At 39.3% G+C, this 19,606-nt stretch overlaps 1 protein-coding gene across 1 annotated transcript in view; it reads left to right on the top strand.

Moving 5' to 3' along the window:
• The window catches only part of LOC138831369 (zinc finger protein 665-like), a 52,127-nt gene that overhangs the window by 24,641 nt on the left and 7,880 nt on the right, over positions 1-19,606 (top strand). The window contains exons 6-7 of the mRNA XM_070028484.1: positions 15,023-15,029; positions 19,012-19,606. The exon at positions 19,012-19,606 is cut by the window's right edge and continues 343 nt beyond it. Coding sequence (XP_069884585.1) covers positions 15,023-15,029; positions 19,012-19,606 — 602 coding nt within the window. The remainder of the gene's footprint in view (positions 1-15,022; positions 15,030-19,011) is intronic.

Below are 19,606 nucleotides of genomic sequence, written 5' to 3'. Positions count from 1 at the left end.
AGCACCACATCTGGTTCTCTAGTGCTTTATTGGGGATAAGGATCTCATGGCTTTCCTAACAGGGCTGGCTTTGAACCATGATGCTCATATCTCAGCCTCTTGAGTAGCTAGGATTACAGGCGTGAGCCACCAACGTCTGGTGTCTAATACTCCTCTTAATGACTGAACAACCAGAAAAATGGTCACCACAAACACACATGTGGAAGGCATTATCTTTACTTAAATGCTGTTTAATAAGCACTATGCTGTTATATTTACCAAGACAGACACACTGAGAATAGATCTGAAGACAAATTGTCTAGAAATCAGTATGAGAAAGAAAGCTATGTTATAAACACAATAAAATCCAACAATATGTTTCTAATAATCTCTCAGTAAAACAAACACATGGGAACTAGAATGGATCTGTAACAAATGTATGCTATTAGTATGATTTATAGAATATTAAAGGGAGCCACTGTCTTACTTCAGTTGTGAAATAAAAACAAGTGCTTTCAATTATGTATGGAGTATTCATGTGAAAATCTTCTGGAGGGTGTGGCAGAGCCATAGAATTTGAGGGAAATAGGGTGATGAAAATACAGTATACAATTCAGGAGTAGAGATAGGAGGGAGGGATTGGCAGAGAGTGAAGGAATGGAACACACTGTATGATAAAACAGTATTTATTCTCTATAAGCATTACCTCCATATTAATATTAAATTACATTAATAATAAAACAATATTTCCAGCATAAATGATTTGCTTGGTGATCAAAATCTACCACAGTAAGAAGAACACTTACAATTATTAGAGATATAATACAACACTTAATTTGAAAGATAAACTATTTCAGTTTAGGTTGAATATTAATTCCACATAAACCAGTAACAATAATCCTTTCATTGTAGTATCCAATTAAGTGTGAATGTTAAATGTTGAGGTAAGTCAAAACAAGACAAGCACTTCTGGCTCAAGACTGTCATTTTAGCCTAGCTACTAAGGAGGAAACTGAGGTCTGTAAGCCAGCCTAGAAAAACAATTCAAATTAAGCAGCTAATAAACACGTTAGAGGTAAGGCTCAAGTGATCCTGCCAAAGTGAGACCTGGAGTTCAAGCTCCAATAGTAGCTCAAGAAAGCCATGGTGGAGTGTGAGGTATGTGTATTACATGTGTTTCTAAGTTAGAAGCCTAATTGTAGTGATACTAGCAAGTCTCATCTCAGACATATAGAGAAAACAAAATGAGTGGAGGAGGGAGAGAAGGGAAGCCAAAGGTCAGGGAAAAGAAGGAAGAAGAGGAGACAAGAGAGTAGTGGAAAGAAGGGAACAAAAGGGAAAGGGAAAGGAGAAGAAGACAGGAGATGAAGAAAGCCCTATGGCATTAGATTTAACAGCAAATCCTTAAATAAGACACCAAAAGTGACTCATGCAAAAAATAAACAAACAAACAAATGCCAGACTCTGGTGGCTGATACCTGTAATCCTAACTACTCAGTAGAGTGAGATCTGAGGATCATGGTTCAAAGCCAGCCTGGCAGAAAAACCTATGAAACTCTTATCTCCAATGAAGCACCAGAACACCAGAAGTTGTGCAATGGCCCAAGTAGTATAGTGCTAGCCTTGAACTGAAGAGCTGAGGGACAAGCTCATACCCAGAGTTCAAGCCCCATGACTGATAATAAATCAATAACTGAACAAAAATTAAAAAATAAATACCATACCAAACCAGATTAAGTGCATACAATGAAAACCTTTTATACTGAAAAGAACTATCAACAAAGAAGCAAAAGCATGGTAGGAGAAAATATTTGCATATTCTTCAAATAGATTCTTAACAAATATGAATTCGAAAATATAAAGAAAATGCTCCATGTAACTCCCACACCATAAAATCTAATTTTAAAATGGGAAAAAGATTAAAAAGACTTTTCTAAAAAGGACATACACAAATAGCTGATTAAAATATGAAAGTAGTATCAATAATCATGAGAAAAATTCAATCAAAATTACAATAAAATAACTATTTTACACATGTTAGTATGGCCATAGTTTTAAACAAAACAACAAAAATCCTAACAAAAGCTAGGAAAGATGTGACAACAATGTGAACCTTGGTGCATTTCTCTCTGGTATGTAAAACTATCAAAGATGGGACAAAGAGTCCTAAAAAGAACTTAGTATAGAATTACATGGAAATATGGTCCAGCACTTCTACACTTGTACGTATCTTAGAGAAAAACAGAGATTTCTATAAATTCCATCAAAAATACAGCCTAAGTTTCAAGAAAGACTAATACCAAAAAGCAGTCCAAGAGTATTTACAGAGACTAATTGAAGTACTTATAACACACTCAGTCCTGTACATCAGCCAAAGTTATGTTTGACGACACTATTTCAGCAAATCCAGTAAAACTTCATTAGGATACATAACATTAGTTATGTATGAGGATGTGATGTCTGACCAGATTCTAACCAACCTTTACCTTCCATGAGAAGTTACCTCCTAAGTGTCATTGGAGAGAAGCCAAAAAAGAGAGTCAGAAAAGAACCTGTGTGATTTTACCCTAGAAGTTCCTGCTCAGAACAGGATATGTGGGCTGGAAAAGCATAAAGCCTTCTTATGGGAGAAGAAACATTCCTGAATCAAGTAGAGCATTAAAGTATCCACTAAAGACAAATCCACAGAAGAGTAAAATCTTATGTGTTACTAAACAATATTAACAGAAAATACACCCCAAAATGTAGATCCATAAAATTTAAAAGAAACTACTTATATAAGTATGTGTTTTTGCTTATACTTGTTGGTTGATGACACAGGAAATTCTATTATCCAGCATTCTGGATTTTTTTTTCCCTCTTATCCACCATGGTAATTGTTAATATAAAATACATGAACTTTGCAGTGACATTTAGAAGAAGAGAATATCTATTCTGTTTACTTCAGTGAGGTTGTTTTTGATAGGAAAGACAATATGAATCCTTTAAAAGCAGTGTTTGCACATTAGTACTGGGTTTTTCTACATCACAGGAATGTTTTCTTACTTTGAAAAACTTAAAGTAAATTTATTATAGGCTAAGTGTTCACATTCACAATACTTAAGATGAGAGGAGCTGAGAAGGTGGCTCAGCGGTACAGTGCTTGCTTTGCATGCATGAGGCCCTGGGTTCCATTCCTTAGTACCACATAATCAGAAAAAGCTGGAAGTGGCACTATGGCTCAAGAGCACTAGCCTTGCGCTGAATCGCTCAGGAACAGCGTCCAGCCCCATGACCGATTAAAAAAAAAAAAAAAAACAATACTTAAGATGAGGAGTGTTACAAATTTCAAAGTGGGGTATCTTCTGTTTGTTTTGGGATTTGGACCATCCTCATCCACATAAGTGACTGAACGTCCTGCCTTAACATTGTCAAGTTTTCTATTTCATATTATTTTATTAGAATATAATCAGAATTTAAAAGAGGATATTGTAACTAACTAGGCTCTCATGTCTAATGGCTGTAATCTTAGTTACTCAGAAGGCTGAGATCTGAGGAAAGTTAGTATTATCCCCACCTTTGCTCCTCAGCTCCAACCAGACCTGGGCTCCTCCCAGACCTAGAGTTCCCTCCATACTGCTGACCACTCCCTCTCTCTACCCACATCTACCTGAGCATGCACCTACCTAAATTCCTGCTCCCCAGCTCCTGTTGCTACCTGAAGAGAGACAAATGCATGTGCTCCCTCTCCTTGGAATATTGTCCTTCTAATAAACCTTATAATAATCTTTCTCCTGTGCCTGCTTGTGGTCCCCTGGGATGGAAATAAAGGATCCCTACAAGGATAGCAAATTGAACTCATGAGCACAAGAATGTCTGAGAAACTTATCTCCAATAAATTAGCCAAAGTAGCTGGAAGTGGAGATGTGGCTTAAGTGGTGCATTATCATTGAACCATATAATTTCATGCTCAGTTTCCAGACACTGAGTTTAAGAATCAGGACAAGCACACACATATCAAGGGCACTGTATTGTATTCAAAGTATATTTTATCAATTGATTTGGAATACATATATAGGAAGTCTCTCTCTCTCTCTTTTTTTTGTTGGTCATGGGGCCTGAACTCTGAGCCTGGGAACTGTTCCTTAGCTCCTAAACTCAAAGCTAGCACTCTACCACTTGAGCCACTGTGCACTGCCAGCTTTTTCTACTTAGTAGTTCTGAGGAATCAAACCCAGGGACTTATTCATGCAAAGCAAGCACTCTACCACTGAACCACCTACCCCGCCAATCTCTCTCATTTTAAGTGATGTAAAATAGGCTAATTATATTAGTGGAGAAATTGTAATTTGTCAAGAACAGATACATTAATTGGAGTATATCTGAGCCAGCAGCATTTTGAAAGTTTCAAAAGCCATAGGAAGTGTAGAGGGTGAAAAGAAGATCACTATGTTTATATAAGACATTTTCAAGGAATGTTTACCATTCATTGGCTTCAATTCACAAGAAGCAAGTTTATAAAATCACATGGATGAGTAGCAGAATCTCTAGGTTCAGGAGTATAAACGCACAACTCCTGACTCTCCTTGTCTAGAGAACCAGAGGTTTGTGAGCCAGTTTCTGGCACCTGGAGGAACAAGTGCTAATGGCAGCACAAACACATGAGCTCATAAAATATCCTCAACCCCAGACTGGGGAAAGATGCTAAGGGCAGACTCTGGCTGGTGAGTCAGATCGCTTCAAGTTACAGCTTCCAAGTTCCCCTGAAGAAGAGGCACTGGGCTGCTACCTTTTGGTTCTGACTATGGAGTGCAAAGCTGCACTTCCAGCAGCAAGGCAAAAGGAAAGAAACCCAAATTTGCAAACTAAAAAACAAACAGTGGCCAAGGAGGCTCAGATGCCTTACCCCGGCCCCCCTCCAAGCTTTCAAAGGATCTGTGCCCCAATAGAAACTACAATTCCCATAATACGATGCATTCAACTAGAGGAAGTGGGCTTGTTACAGGGTTTGGACTGGCACCAGACACTTGGTCCTAAGTGTGCATGGATGCATGGGGACCTTTCTCTCCCAGCTGCAGGAACTAAGGTGAGTTTCTTCTTGAAATATCAGTTTACCTCCTGAAAGATTGTGAGATCAACCAAAACAAAGAAATGTATTAGGAGCATTAATTTGGCTTTTTAATTCTTAGTTTTATTAATGTAATTGAGGCTATGAGACTCCATGGTTATTGATTATGTTTTTATTCAAAGAATATGTTCCTCTGAATATAAATTATGTCCCTGTTTTGCCTTAAAAATTTGAATATCTCCTCTCTGTTCTTTTCTAGCTCTCTGCTCTCTCTCTGCTTTTTTCTAGCTCTTTCATCTCTCTTTCCCAACTCTCTCTCTTTCCCAGGCCTTTCCCAGCCACGTGGAGTGCCAACCTTGCCTGGTCCCAGCAGGTCTACTGAATAAACCTACCCCTTACCTGAAGAAAAAATTTGAATACCTCCTCTCTCACTTTAAAAAGGTATTTGCAGCTGGGTGCCAGTGGCTCATGCCTGTAATCCTAGGTACTCAGGAGGCAGAGATCTGAGGATGCTGGTCCAAAGCCAGCTCGGGCAGGAAAGTTCATGAGCTTTATCTGTAATTAACCACCAGAAAAATGGGAGTGGCCTTGTGGCTCAAGTTGTGGAGAGCTCACCTTGAGGGGAAGAACTCAGGGATACTGCTCAGGCCCAGAGTTCAAACCACATGATCAGGTATTTACAGATACTTAACTGATTGATTCTGGGATCATTTCCTCTTTTTCATATATATATATATATATATATATATATATATATACACACACACACACACATATATATATACAAGTATATATATATATATACATACACAAATGTATACATTATATATATATACACACTGGAATAAAATTAGCAGAATTTTAAGGAAGACATACTTTATAAACTTTGAATTAAATTGATTTGTCATACTCTCCTCTTTACTTTCCCAGAAACTCCCAAATTCCATCTATGAAATTTTAAGACGTTTTTGGTTTTTTGTATCTGAAATTTGCCTATCCTTCAAAATTTTTTTTTCCTCCTTTTGTTGTTGGTCCTGTGGCTTGAACTCAGGGCATGGGCACTGTCTGTGAGCATTTGCTGTGCTCTACTTGCCTTTCTTTTGTTAATTGCTTCAGGAAACTAGTGAAAAGTTTGCTCCCAGGGTTTCTTAGAAAAAGGTACTCCTCCTCCAAGACGCTGCAAAAAAATGTTTGTCTAGGGTGATCAGGGTGAATGTGGGTGGAGGTAGAGTTTAGGGCAGGTCTATGTTCATGTGAAGCTTGATCACTTCCCCCAAACCAGTCTGCTTTTACTTTTCTGTTTTGCATATCCTGTTTTGTTTTGATTTTCTACCTCTTCTCTGATCCTAGAAGTTTCTGCCAGCAACTCTAGTCTACATATCTACGAGTCATCAGACTTGTCTTTTCAGACTGTATCCATTACACTGTGGCATAAAACTTTTGTCTCCCTCCCTCATATCAGACATCCTAAGCTTGTCTCTTAAGGATTTGTTGTGATTGTTGATATCCTTTCCCCACATCATGACTGGGAAGGATTGTGTAGGAAATATTCATGCCTGATATTCAGTCCTCCAGTGCATGGGTTTTCCATGCCTCTTTTAGTGGATGTGAGCTATTCCTCATGAAAATGGAAATCGTGAGGCATATTTTGATGTATAGACGTCAACTTTGGAGCACCTATAATATGAAGGAAAAATAATACATTCTTTCTGTAAAAGTTAAAAATAACTTCCTGAGAGGCAAGGAGATAAGGATCATTTAAAAATGAGTTCTTCCTAGACTAGCTGTGTTGCATAGTTTTCATTGTTCAAGGGTACATTTTTCAAACATTCATTTCTAAGTATTAAGTTCATCATACTCGTATAAATAGAATTTACTTCCTACATTATTTTTGAATTGTTCATTGCTCACGGATGTAAGTCTCTATTTGTTATACAAATATTATAACCTTCATTCATTTCAATGATTGACTGCTGCAAGTCCTGAGGTAGAAGGTACAAGTATGATAAGGTATTCAGGGATAGATTATGGCTCTGACTTCCTCTGGAGCAAAAGTTGAACTAATGGAAAAAGATGGAGCTTATGCTTAACACTTGTAGAATTCCTTTGGCAGGGGATGTGGTGCACCACCCTTGGGTTCCACTATGCCCAGTGATTCCTGTTGTTGCTCTGATCCATCACCATGGAGGGCCTGTGGATTATGGAGAGCCTGCGGATTTCACATCTTGTCCACTGTTCTGGTGGTGGAAGTCTCCCAATATGCACTGCGGGACTGGGCTTAGAGGAGTGACAGGATCAGTGGTACCTTGCTGGCCCCCATGTTTGTCAGCCTGTTTGGAAAAGCTTACCCTGACATCTGCAACTGGCTGCTGCTGAGGCCTATTTGGACTAATGTCTCTCTCCAACCCATACCTCTGTTTCAGAGACTTGTCCTGTTTCATGGTTTTGTATCATTTATTGTGCGGGCTTGTGTTATGTATGCATACATGATGTTAGTTGGGCTGGGTATGGTTTTCAAGGGTGGGGTGGTTTTTGATGCCTCTTGCAGAGAACAGTTTTGTTCTCACTAACTGCATAAATACTCTGAGATTACTATGCAATCACCTTAACTTATGTTGCCTGTTCAGTTGATAGAACCATGATGGTATAATAAGTTTGGGTCTCTTTTGCTATTGATATTTAGAGGGCTGTTAACCATAGCTGCAGATTTTGGGGAATATTGGTTGCTACCACTATTGCTACCCTTAATGTTCTTGCTAGAGCTACTGATTCTGCTGTGAACCTTATCCAAACCATATATACAGCACAACATGTTAATACTTTAGCTTGATATGTTTCTGGTGCCCGTGGATGAAGGTGGTTGTAGATAAAAAGATTGTGATATGTTTCATGATTAGGAAACAGCAATGATGTATGTTGATAATCAGGTAGACCTGCTAAAGACCCAGTTAAAACTGATGTGTCATGCTACTGGTTAGTACATCTGTGTTATCCCTCTTAAATAAGATGGAAATATGACTTGGACCAATATCCAGTGACATATTGGAGGAATCTGTTCCTTTGATAATTTAAGCTTAGACATTATGCAGCTTCAGGGTCAGAAATCTGATATTGGTCACTCCACCCTATAGGTAGCACACCCTGCAGAATTAGCTGCGTCAGTTCTCCATTACCTGCAGCGATTCAACCTGGGAAATAGCACTCCTTTTTACCATTTCTTCGGCATTTTCTTGTTTTGGTATTCCTTTTTCTTCCATTCTTCCAGAACTGCAGCTTTTTCCAGATTCAGGCAAATAGACACTTGCTCAATTTACAAAATAAAAAGGTGGACCTGTTGCAGACCCAGAGGTGCCAGGAGCTGGCAAGGTGTGAGCCAAAGTTCCACAACCACTGACTCCAACCTTCAGGACTATAAATACTTGCCCTTTTCATAGGAGGGTGTGTTCCTTTTAGCTTCTGGGCCTGGAGGCCTTACCAGTGGGAGTTTGGTGGACAAAGGTTGAACTAGAATGAGGAAGGATGCATATGACCTGCAGTTGTGGGCCCATGGAGTCCTGGAACAATGTGACGCAAGCACTGGACAGATAGGGAAGTGTCTATAGCTAAGGCTGTTCCTGGAATAAAGAGAGATTCATTATTGGCCTTCTCTCTGTCTCTTCCATTATCATCCCCTTGTTCTTCCGGATCACTGCTGGTGTTGTGGCTGGCTCACAGCAGTGGTAGAGTGCTTACCTAACATACCTGAAGCCCTGGGTTCAAGTCCTCAGTACCACATACACAGAAAAAGCAGAATGTGGAATTGTGGCTCAAGTAGTAGGGTGCTAGTCTTGAGCAAAAATTCAGGGACAGTGTCTAGGCACTGAGTTCAAGCCCCAGGGTTGGGACATAAAACAAAAGAAATGCAAGCTCTGGCTCATGCCTCATGTCTTTAATCCTAGCTGTTCAAAAGGCTGAAACCTAAGGATCGAGGTCCAAAGTCAGCCTGGGCAGCAATGTCTGTGACCACCAGAAAACCAGAAGTGGTGCTGTGGCTCACAATGTAGAGCACTTGACTTGAGCTGAAGAGCTGAGGAATGGCTCCCAAGCTCACAGTTTAAGTGGCATGACCAAAAAAAAGAAAAAAAGAAAAAAGAAAAGGATAAAAGAATAAAGAAATTCATCACAAATGTAGGGTTGAACAATGAAAATTACATTTCACAGGTAGTCTTGGAAGCACCTCAGTTTTTACCTGATTCTTATCTCCTTGTCTCAGGAATTTACTTTTACAGAATGAAATTATTTTCTCTGTATATTGTTAGAGGTGCTTTTTAAGTAGAAGTCTATACATCCAAATATGCCCTTTGATTCCCATTTTCATGAGGAATAGTTCAGGTCCACAAAAGAGACATGGAAAACCCATAATACTGGAGAATTAAAATCAGGCGTGAAACTTTCCAATCAATCCTTCCCAATTATGATGTATGTAAAGGATCACCAAAAATCACAATAAACTCCTAAGAGACAAGTGCAGGTTCTCTGATGAGAGAGAGGGAGACTGTTGCAGACCCTGGGGTGCCTGCCAGGAGCAGGCAAAATGTGAGCAAATGCCTCAGGGCCATTGACTCCTAACCTCAGGATTGCAAGTCCTTGCCCTTTCTTGGTTTGAGGAAGTGTGTGCTGTAGTGTTTGGCCTGGGGCTTTAACTGAAGGGAGGCTTTGTTGGAAAAGATGGATTGAAATAGAGTGAGGAAAGATATGTGCTGTTTGCACTTTTTGGCACAGTGGATCTAGACTAATATTATACAAGCATTTGAGAAATATAGAAAGTAGCCGGAAGTGGCGCTGTGGCTCAAGTGGTAGAGCGCTAGCCTTGAGCTGAAGAGCTGGGACTGCGCCCAGGCTCAGAGTTCAGGCCCCACGACTGGATCCCCCCTCCCAAAAAAAAAACAGAGAAATTAGAATGTGTATGTTGCTGAGCTTTTGCTAGAATAAACAGAATTGTACCATCAGCCATTTCTCTGTCTCCTTCATTATCATCCCGTCGGCCCTCTGAGCCTTACTTGTGCTCTGATGGGACTGAGGCAGGAGACAAAAGATTTATTCCACAGTTTAATGGATAAGGTCTGAGAAGACAAGTCTGAGGTCCCCAAGATATGTAGCCTAAAGCTATTGAGAGGAACTTTCAGGATCAGAGAAGAGGTAAGAATTCTAAAGAGTTTTTCACATGCAAAATGAAAAGACAAATGCAGACTGGTTTGCAAGTCATCAAGCTTCACATCAACATAGACCTACCCTAAACTTCACCCTTCTATCTCACCTGCATTCAGCCTGACCTCCCAAACCATCTCTTTGAAGGGAAACGGAGGTGATGTGCCATGTTCTTAAGAATCCCTGTGAGGAAACTTTGCACCACTTACCTGAAGAAATTTTTAAAGGAAATGCAAATAGAGCACAGCACTGCTCACAGACAGAGCCCAAGCTCTGAGTTCAAGCCACAGGACTAACAGCAAAAAGAAAAAAAAATAAAACCCTTAAGTGAAATGCAAAATAAAGAAACAACCAAAAACTTTGATTTAATAGATAGAATTGGGGAGTTTCTGGAAAATTAATTGTTAGATTTTGCAAAATCCAAATCAACAAGGATTATGCTGCATATCTACCTAACAATCTTTCTATCTTATGCCAGTGTATACATTGGAGCAATGAGAAATGAACCAGGTATAAGTTCAGTGTCTGTGAGTACCTTTGAAAGATGAAAGGGGAGGTATTAAACAATGTAAAACAAAACAGAAATATAATTTACATTCAGCAGAACGCAAGCATTGAACAAAAAGAAAGGTATAAGCAAGGCAGTCTCATAACCTCAATTTCATTATTAGAACAAAGAATCAAAAAGCCAATGTATCCAATTCTCCCCCTATATTTCCATTTTTTGGTTGGTCTTAAATATTCAAGAGGAAACATGGGGCTGGGAAGGTGGCTCAGTGGTAGAGCACTTACCTTGCATGCTCGAGGCCCTGGGTTCGATTCCTCAGCACCATATAAGAAAAAAGCCAGAAGTGGCACTGTGGCTCAAGTGGTAGAGTGCTAGCCTTGAGCTGAAGAGCTGAGGGACAGCGCCCAGGCCCAGAGTTCAGACCCCACGACCAGACACCACCAAAAAAAATATTCAAGAGGAAACAGTGGTTATCAAGAAGAAACTCAGCTTAGTTCCCACAGCAAGGAGACAAAAGTCCCAATGTATCCAAGGACTCTTGTGATCAGGGGTGTAGCAGGGTGCGCTGAGCATTGTGGGAATTGTAGTCTCTATGGAGGACATTTTGTTTGAAAATACTGGGTTTTTTTGTTGTTGTTGGGCATAGGTGGAGCAGCAGTTCCTGTTGCGCATGCGTCTCCCCGCCCACCACAGGTGTTTTAAGTTGGCCTGTTCCCGATTTTCTTTCCTTTCCGTGTTGCTCAAAGTACCCTCAAGTACAGTTTGGCCTTCCATAGTGGGAACCAAGAGGCCAGCCCCCAGCTCTGTGCAGTGGATCTTTGGAGCTGTAACTTGAAGAAATCTCAGGCTTTGGAACTGATGTCAGGTAGGAACTGTGCGATTGCTGTGGGAGTCTACTCTCCACGGTTTTGTTTTTCTTTTTCTGTTTCTGTTTTTTTGGTTGGTCGTGGGGCTTGAACTCTGGGCCTGCAAGCACCATTCCTGAGCTCCTCAGCTCAGAGGGAGAGCTTTACACTTGAGCCAAAGTGCCTACTTCCCCCTACATGCTTTTCTCCAGTCTGGGGTGATAATTTGCTAGAGGTTCAGGAGTTTGTGCTGCCATTAGTGTCTGGGCCTTCAGATGCAAGAACCTGGTTCCCAAATGTCTGAGAACAAGCTGGGTGATTGTCCAGATGAGGAGAGCCCAAGAGATTTCCTTTTGTACTCCAAGACCAAGGGATTCTTTTGTTAACCCATGTGACTTTATTTGCTTTGCCCAGGTATAAGAGGAGTACAGGAAGAATTCTAGTGAAATTGTGAGGTGTGTGCCTGCCTTGAGTCCTCTTATATTGCAGTTGTATTTGGGGCTTCTGTGTTGTTTCTCCTAGAGACATTTTAATCTGTTTGGCTTGAGATTTTAGTCTCCTGGCTTGAGTTCACAGGTGTTTGTACACGACCCTGTTTCTAGAGACAGTTGTACATGGGATATTGGAGTAGTGAGTGCTGGTCCTGTATTTTTAGGAATAAAGCCTAGAAATTTTCAAAGAAGAGTACTTATGAATAGGAATCTCCATCCTAAATGGACAGACCTTTTCAATTCTGAGAAGCCCTGAAGAACAGAAGCAGAAAAGCAAAGGAATGGGAAGATGTTGCTAGCTTCCCTTGCCTTATGCAAAAATTGGTGCTACTTCCCTGAGCACCAGATTCACGTGGTACTCTTTCCTACACCACTCTCAATCACTTTGTGTTGTTGCAAGATTGAAACTAATTTATAGGACTCGTGATGAGCTGGCTTTGGGAATAAGCCAGAGCGTAGATTTCAAAGTGTACCTGAGGCTGTGGTTTGCGATGGTGGTGTAATTGTTATGACTGAAAGTATCTATTCATGTACTAGACCCTAATCTTCTTCTTGCTAATTTATTCAGACTGTTACCACTATGATTTTTAGTATGTAATCATGCATTCTTATCTTAAATGTCCCATGTATGGATTTGCTAATGCTAGCTCTGGTAGTTCAGGGACAATTGACCTTATAAGAAAAATCACAGCCGGGCGCTGGTGGCTCACGCCTGTAATCCTAGCTACTCAGGAGGCTGAGATCTGAGGATCGCGGTTCAAAGCCAGCCCGGACAGGAGAGACCATGAGACTCCTATCTCCAATAAACCACCAGAAAACCGGAAGTGGCACTGTAGCTCAAGTGGTAGAGCGCTCGCCTTGAGCTGAAGAGCTGAGGGACAGCGCCCAGGCCCAGAGTTCAAGCCCCACAACCAACAAAAAAAAAAAAAAAGAACAATCACAGGAGAAAACTTGAGGTAATATGTCTTACTCAAGGTTGTATGCTTTGTAGATGTCACCTATATTCAGGTGTGTCACTCCTATATTGAATATTTTATGTTGTATCTTTAGGATGGCCCAGGTTCTTCCCATGACTGTTTAAGAAAGTGAGCATTAGGGACTTTTAAAACCTGGGTTTACCTCATCTTTACTCATGTCCCTTTGTCCAAAGCATGTTAAATGGCAAATTGCAAGTCATTGCATAGGTGTGCAATGGGTACAGTGAAATGTGCCATTTGACAACCGTTATTTAAATATTATAACCCAAGAAATATATTCTGTATATATTTTTCTCTATAACTTTGGGGGAAAACTACTGAGTTACATCATACACGCTTTCTCTGGTGTTTAAGTATGTAAATGAATGAGGTAGAACACAAAATCCAATGGATTTCTAGGATACCTTTGCATTAAAAAAAGCAGTTCCTACATCCTGAAGTATATTAAGCAATAACTACTTTTAGTGGAAATGTGATATATTTTTGCTTTCAATTATTCTATGGTTTTTGTGGGAACATTCATTTTTACGAATGTATTATGTATATAAAAATAGAAATTATTTGCTTTACTAATATCTATCTACCAGGAAATGGACTGGATTTATGTTTATTGGAGACTTTAATGCTCTGCTTGAAACATTAAAGATTCTTATCATAAGAAGGCTTTATGCTTTTCCAGCCCACATATCATATTTGCAAGAGAAAATTCTGGGGCAAAAATCCCACACATTCTTTTCTGAAAACATCATTTGCCTTATATTCCAGCCATGCTTCCAGAATCTTCTGTTCATTGTCAGCAGCAAGAAAGAATGAATGGATCTCTGGTGAGTTGTTTTTATGTTTCTCATTTGTTTTGCATTCCATCATATGAACCTAGAGATGTCCAAGAATTAAAAACAATACAACCACACAGATTCAGCCTCAGGAACATATTCATAAATCAGACAAAGATGGCTTGTAGATTTAGCAGATAAATATTGCTTGTAGATTTAGCAGGTTAAATGCTTATATTCTTTCTAAGTTGAATGCAGCTTTGCTTCAGATGTCTAGGTTTTGTGTTGTTAGAAAATGTAGTCAATCTTGTTATGTGATGTAATGACACTAAGCAGGAACATCTCATGGAAGGTGAAGGATAGATTGGAACCAGATCACATCTTCATGAGAAAAATTAAACTATCTCAATGAAATTTTCCTGGAATTGCTGAAATAGTGTGGTCACTCACTGCTGCGTGTGTTCTTAAGGAATGATTAACCTATATGTACTTATATTACTCTCCATATATAGTTCTTGGACTACTTCATGGTCTTGGCCTTACTTGAAGCTTAGGCTATATTTGATGCTGAATTTTATGGTCTTTCTACAAATTTCTGTTTGTTTTCTAAAGTACCCTCAGAAGATTTTTTTTGCTCTGTTTTCTCTCTTTAATTCTTGATTTCCTACTATTTCTTGATTTTCTACCCAATAGTATTGGCTATTTTTCTCTTTCTCTTTGTATCTATCTTTCTATGATTTTTTCTTACTTTTCCCATTCCCTCTTTCTGCCATGTGTCTCTCAGTTGTTTCTTTTCTTCAAATGATCTATCTGGGAACTAGTTATTCTTTGTGATCAGTTTTACTTTGCTGAAGTCGTTCTTATGATTGACGTTTTTCTTTCCCATTACATAGGAAAAATTGTTTCCTATAGAATTCTCAGGATTCCAGAAATAAAGATGATTAGAGAAACACAAAAACATAAACAGATAGGGTAAAGCAGGGGTCCGGAGGCTCTCTGACACTTGGTCCCTGGGTGCCAGCAAGCAAGCACAGTTGTTTAAGTTCACACAGGGAAGGTTACCATTGATAACATGCAATAATGAAGTATCTATATTATTATTACAATCAGAGCCACAACTTTTTGGAGAGATACATGTTTCCTTATTCACCTGAGACAAAAGAGTGCTGCCCAGAAAAAATGCAGACATGAAGTTAACCTTACCTAGCCTTCAAGGTCAACAGTAGCTCAGTTTCAGATGCTATCTTTCCAACAGTAAGGAAAAGGCCTGCCCTCCAGTCTCTTAACCCTCTCCAGAATTCTCTTTTAACACTTCTGCAGCCAGCTCTCAATGCTGTCAGTGCTGTCAGGCTGGAATTCCAACCTCTCAAACCTTTTCCCCTTCAGCTCAACTTTAGAGTTTCCTACAGAAAAGTTCTTCCTTCCCCCAAATGTTACAATATAAGAAAATTTGATTTCTCCTGATTCTGTTATCTTTGGTCTAAGTTCATTTGATGTGGTATTCAGTTTTGTTTTTCCATCCCACTGCTTTTGAATATTTTAATTCACTGCCAGTATAAGATAGGAACTGGTTTTGATAAAAAAAAATAATAATAATAATACAGTGACTAAGTTTTCTCTATTAGAAATATCACTTGTTGTAAAATGTCACAGATGTTTGCTCAGTAATTGATTTTAATCTCTGAGGAATTTTGCTATTAACTAACACAAGTAGAAGTATATCCTTAGGGATCTACTGGAGAAATGACTGAGGAATATGTTGCACATTTGATCATTTGGTTATATTTATCATTTTTTTATCTTCAGTGTTCCTTGAGCCTGTATAAATTTGCCTCCACCTTCCATGAAGGCCTATTAAAATGAAAATCTTGTCAAGGAACATTTTATTCCCCTCTCACCTATATTGTATATAGTAGAGTGTAGGCAAAGTTTACAAAACTTCATGGTAGCAGTTCTTTTTTACATAGGAAGTTAATAACAGGTATCTATGACCACATTTCAATATTTTGTATTTAAACCCAACATGATTCGCCTATGATATTTTTATGTAGGAACTAAAAACTATTAAGGGCCAAATAAATCATTAGCTACATTCTGGAGTACTGTTACTGTTTTTAACATTCCTGTGGACACTGTACTTTTCATAGATCTACTAATGTGCTATGTATTCTATGTGATGTCCTGAATGTGTTATGCTTGCTGATGAGAGAGCTTGTTAACTGAAGATGCAAATAGGGTTTAGGTGATGCAGAATATGTAAATGCAGGAAAAAATATTTGTTTAATTCATTTGTACCCTCATATGTACTAAAAGTTTATAAAAATATGGTAATATAATCTTTCAGACACCCCCTTAAAATTAATGTTGTCATGCCAGATTATTATCTCCTTAGAATTTTTATCTTGTCTCTATTGCTAGCAGCAGAAATGTGTTTGCATGATTACAGAAACTAAATTTTTCACAGTCTTGGGGCTTAAATTCTTGGCCTGGTTTCTGTCCCTCAGCTCTTCAGGTCAAGGTGAGTGTTCAACCCCTTAAGTCAAGGTGCTACTTTCAGTTTTCTGGTGGTTTATTGGAGATAAGAGTCTCATGGACTTTCCTGCCTGGCTTGGCTTTGAACCACAAACCTCAGACCTCAGCCTCCTGAGTAGCTAGGACTACAGGCATAAGCCACAAGCCCACTGCAAATCTTTGTATTTTAATGACCGGGTTTATATATTGTCAAGTATTTTTAATTTGCTATTTAATCCTCCCAGTGAATAGATAACACAGCAAGCTACAAACATTTTATGTAACACAAAAGCATACATGCAGCATAATGAAATTGCAGTTTGGAATTCTCATGACCCAGGTCTAATTTCTTGAAGGAAATGTACCATTACAGAAGCTGATATCATTTAACGATGTGGCTGTGAACTTCACCTGGAAGGAGTGGCAGGAGCTGGATCCTGGTCAGAGGGCCCTTCATAGAGATGTAATGCTGGAGACCTATAGCAACCTCATGTCCTTGGGTGAGCAAAGGTCATTTTTACTTGGAAGATCAAGTGGTTTTATTTTCCTAGACATTAGACTACTTATGTTATTTAGGTATAAGATTCCAGTCCAAGGGAAATGTCATTTCTTTCTAAGGGAAACTTCAATTTTATTATATGTAACTCAAGAGCTAATTTTATTCTCATTCTTTAAGAAGGAAAATCAGTAGTTAGACAAAATTTCTAAACTATGTTCCACTAATAGGAGACTGACTTCCCAAACTTGAAGTGATTATTATATATTGATCTACAGTCTACAGTAGAACATACATTACTACTGCAAGTATGATCTGGAAATCCGTAGTTGAAAGTGTGTATTTGTAAGCCAAACCTGACATAGGGTGCAGTGCTTCAAGCTTGGAATCCTAGATACTCTGGAACCTAAAATCTGAAGATTTTGGTTTGAAACCAGCAATTGCAGAAAAATGAACATGAGACTCTAATCTCCAATTAACCATTCAAAAACTAGAAATGTAGCCAAGACTCAAACTAGTAGAATGCTAGCTTTGAGCAAAAGAGCTTAGTTCAAGCCACCCAATTGGCAAAATATACCCAAAGCTGGGGGAAAGTCCACCATGGAGTTGTGAATAATTGAGAAAGAAGATTTAGGAGCAACCTCGTGAATGGGATGCCTGAGATCTTACAGCAATGATGACCCAGCAAGAGAAATAGTTCTCCACTATTTCTTAATCACAGGGCCCTGTGTTCCTAAACCTAAATTGATTGTCAAGCTGGAGCAAGGTGCAGAACTGTAGGGAGCCGAGGCGAGACTCCGCCCACTCCCTTGCAGCTTTGAGGTTTCCACCCCAGACGGTGCTTGGTGGGAGGCCTGGGCTGTGCGCGTGCACGAGCCAGGTAGAGCCCCCAGCCAATCCCATGACACCTGGTGACGGTGAAAGGCAGGCGACCAACAATAGAAAGACCCGCGTTCCGATTCTCCTGTATAAGCGGCTGTGTTTCGGGTGCACGCTCTCTCGCGCCCAAGCTCTCCTACAACTAAAAGGCTCTCCAATAAAGCGTGATCTGAGAAGACTCCTGGTGTGGTGGTCGTTTTTCCTCGCTGTTCGAGTAGACGGTCACTACACAGAACCATGGACAAGAGAAGCCTCAGACATGAATTTCACAGGTGAGATAAATCATCTTGAATGGTGGTGTTGGGTTCACAGCCCAGTTGGTATGTTTATCTTCAGCTGTATCGAGCAATAGCATTTCTAGTGCCCCTGAGTCATGTCTGGCAACGACCTAGGTGATCCTTTGTCTCAAGGAATTGTCAATCCAGAATTAATGTGGAGACAAAGTGAATTTGGTGTGCTAGTATAGTTAATGTTAGCAATTCTCTTTGTCTTTAGTCATTTTTAAAGAGAAAAAGACAATGAGAAATGTAGGAAAGGAGGTCTCATTTTCTTTTAAACTAGTACTATGCAGGTAGGAGGAAAATAGGAGTATGCTATCTTCTGATGAGGACTATTTCTTGTCAGTGGTGCTGGGCATAGAGTGAGATTCAGAATCCAAGCATTAAGAGTATGTAGATGTATAAATTGAATAAATATTTCCTTGAGAGAAAGGGAAAAATCTGAAATACAGAAAAACATTGATTTCCATTTTAAAATGTTAGTACTACTTTCTTAATTACAACATTGTGGAGAAAACTACATATTCTGCATAAAACAATGCTTTGATATTTAAAAATCTCACACCAGAATGGGAGAAAATATCTTTACATTAAGGAATTTATGGATCTCATTTTTGTTTTTGTCTATTTTTCTGCAATTCATTTTAGATGTCCAAGAAATAGAGGAAAATTACAGTGAATATCTCTCTGAAGTAGCAGTCATGAATAGTAACACAGGGGAGGAACAAGTGAGATTTATAAAAACTTTTAATTTGAGCTCAAAACAGAAGTCAGAACTGATTAAGAATAATGGGAAGTCCTTAGGGATAAGAACAAAAAAGATCACTGGGTGTCAGAACATGGGCGTCTACAGTGAACCTTGTAAGATGTATGCTGCATATAGTCCTGGTGTGACTCCTGTTGTTGAAGAATGTAGACAATGTGAAAACTCTTTTACCCATACCCAGAGGACACACCTTACTGTCCCTCAGAGAACATATACAGGAGAGATACCTTATGAATATAACATGTGTGGAAAATCTTTCACCAAGAAAGCAAAGCTTACTGTCCACCAGAATAAACAAACAGGAAAGAAACCATATGAATGTAATGTGTGTGGAAAGTCTTTCCCTAAGAAGGTACAACTTACTGTCCACCAGAGAACACACACAGAAAAGAAACCTTATGAATGTAACGTGTGTAGAAAGTCTTTCACACAGAAGTCAAACCTTACTGTCCACCAGGGAATACATACAGGAGAGAAACCTTATAAATGTAGCATGTGTGGAAAATCTTTCACCTGGAAGTCATCCCTTACTGTCCACCAGAGAATACACACAGGAAACAAACCATATGAATGTAACATGTGTGGAAAGTCATTCACCAGGAAGGAACGCCTTACTCCCCACCAGAGAACACACACAGGAGAGAGACCTTATGAATGTAATTTGTGTGGAAAGTCTTTCACTCATAAGTCAAACCTTACTGTCCACCAGAGAAGACACACAAGAGAGAAACCTTATGAATGTAACATGTGTACAATATCTTTTGCCTGGAAGTCAAACCTTATTGTCCACCAGAAAGCACATACAGGAAAGAAACCTTATGAATGTAATGTGTGTGGAAAGTCTTTCACCCAGAAATCAAATCTTACTG

Source organism: Dipodomys merriami, unplaced genomic scaffold (assembly GCF_024711535.1).
Source record: "Dipodomys merriami isolate MVZ:Mamm:240054 unplaced genomic scaffold, mDipMer1.0.p SCAF_194, whole genome shotgun sequence".
In the NCBI taxonomy this organism is placed as follows: domain Eukaryota; kingdom Metazoa; phylum Chordata; class Mammalia; order Rodentia; family Heteromyidae; genus Dipodomys; species Dipodomys merriami.
Note: the sequence above shows the minus strand (reverse complement) of the source record. Positions and strands in the feature narration are given on the sequence as shown.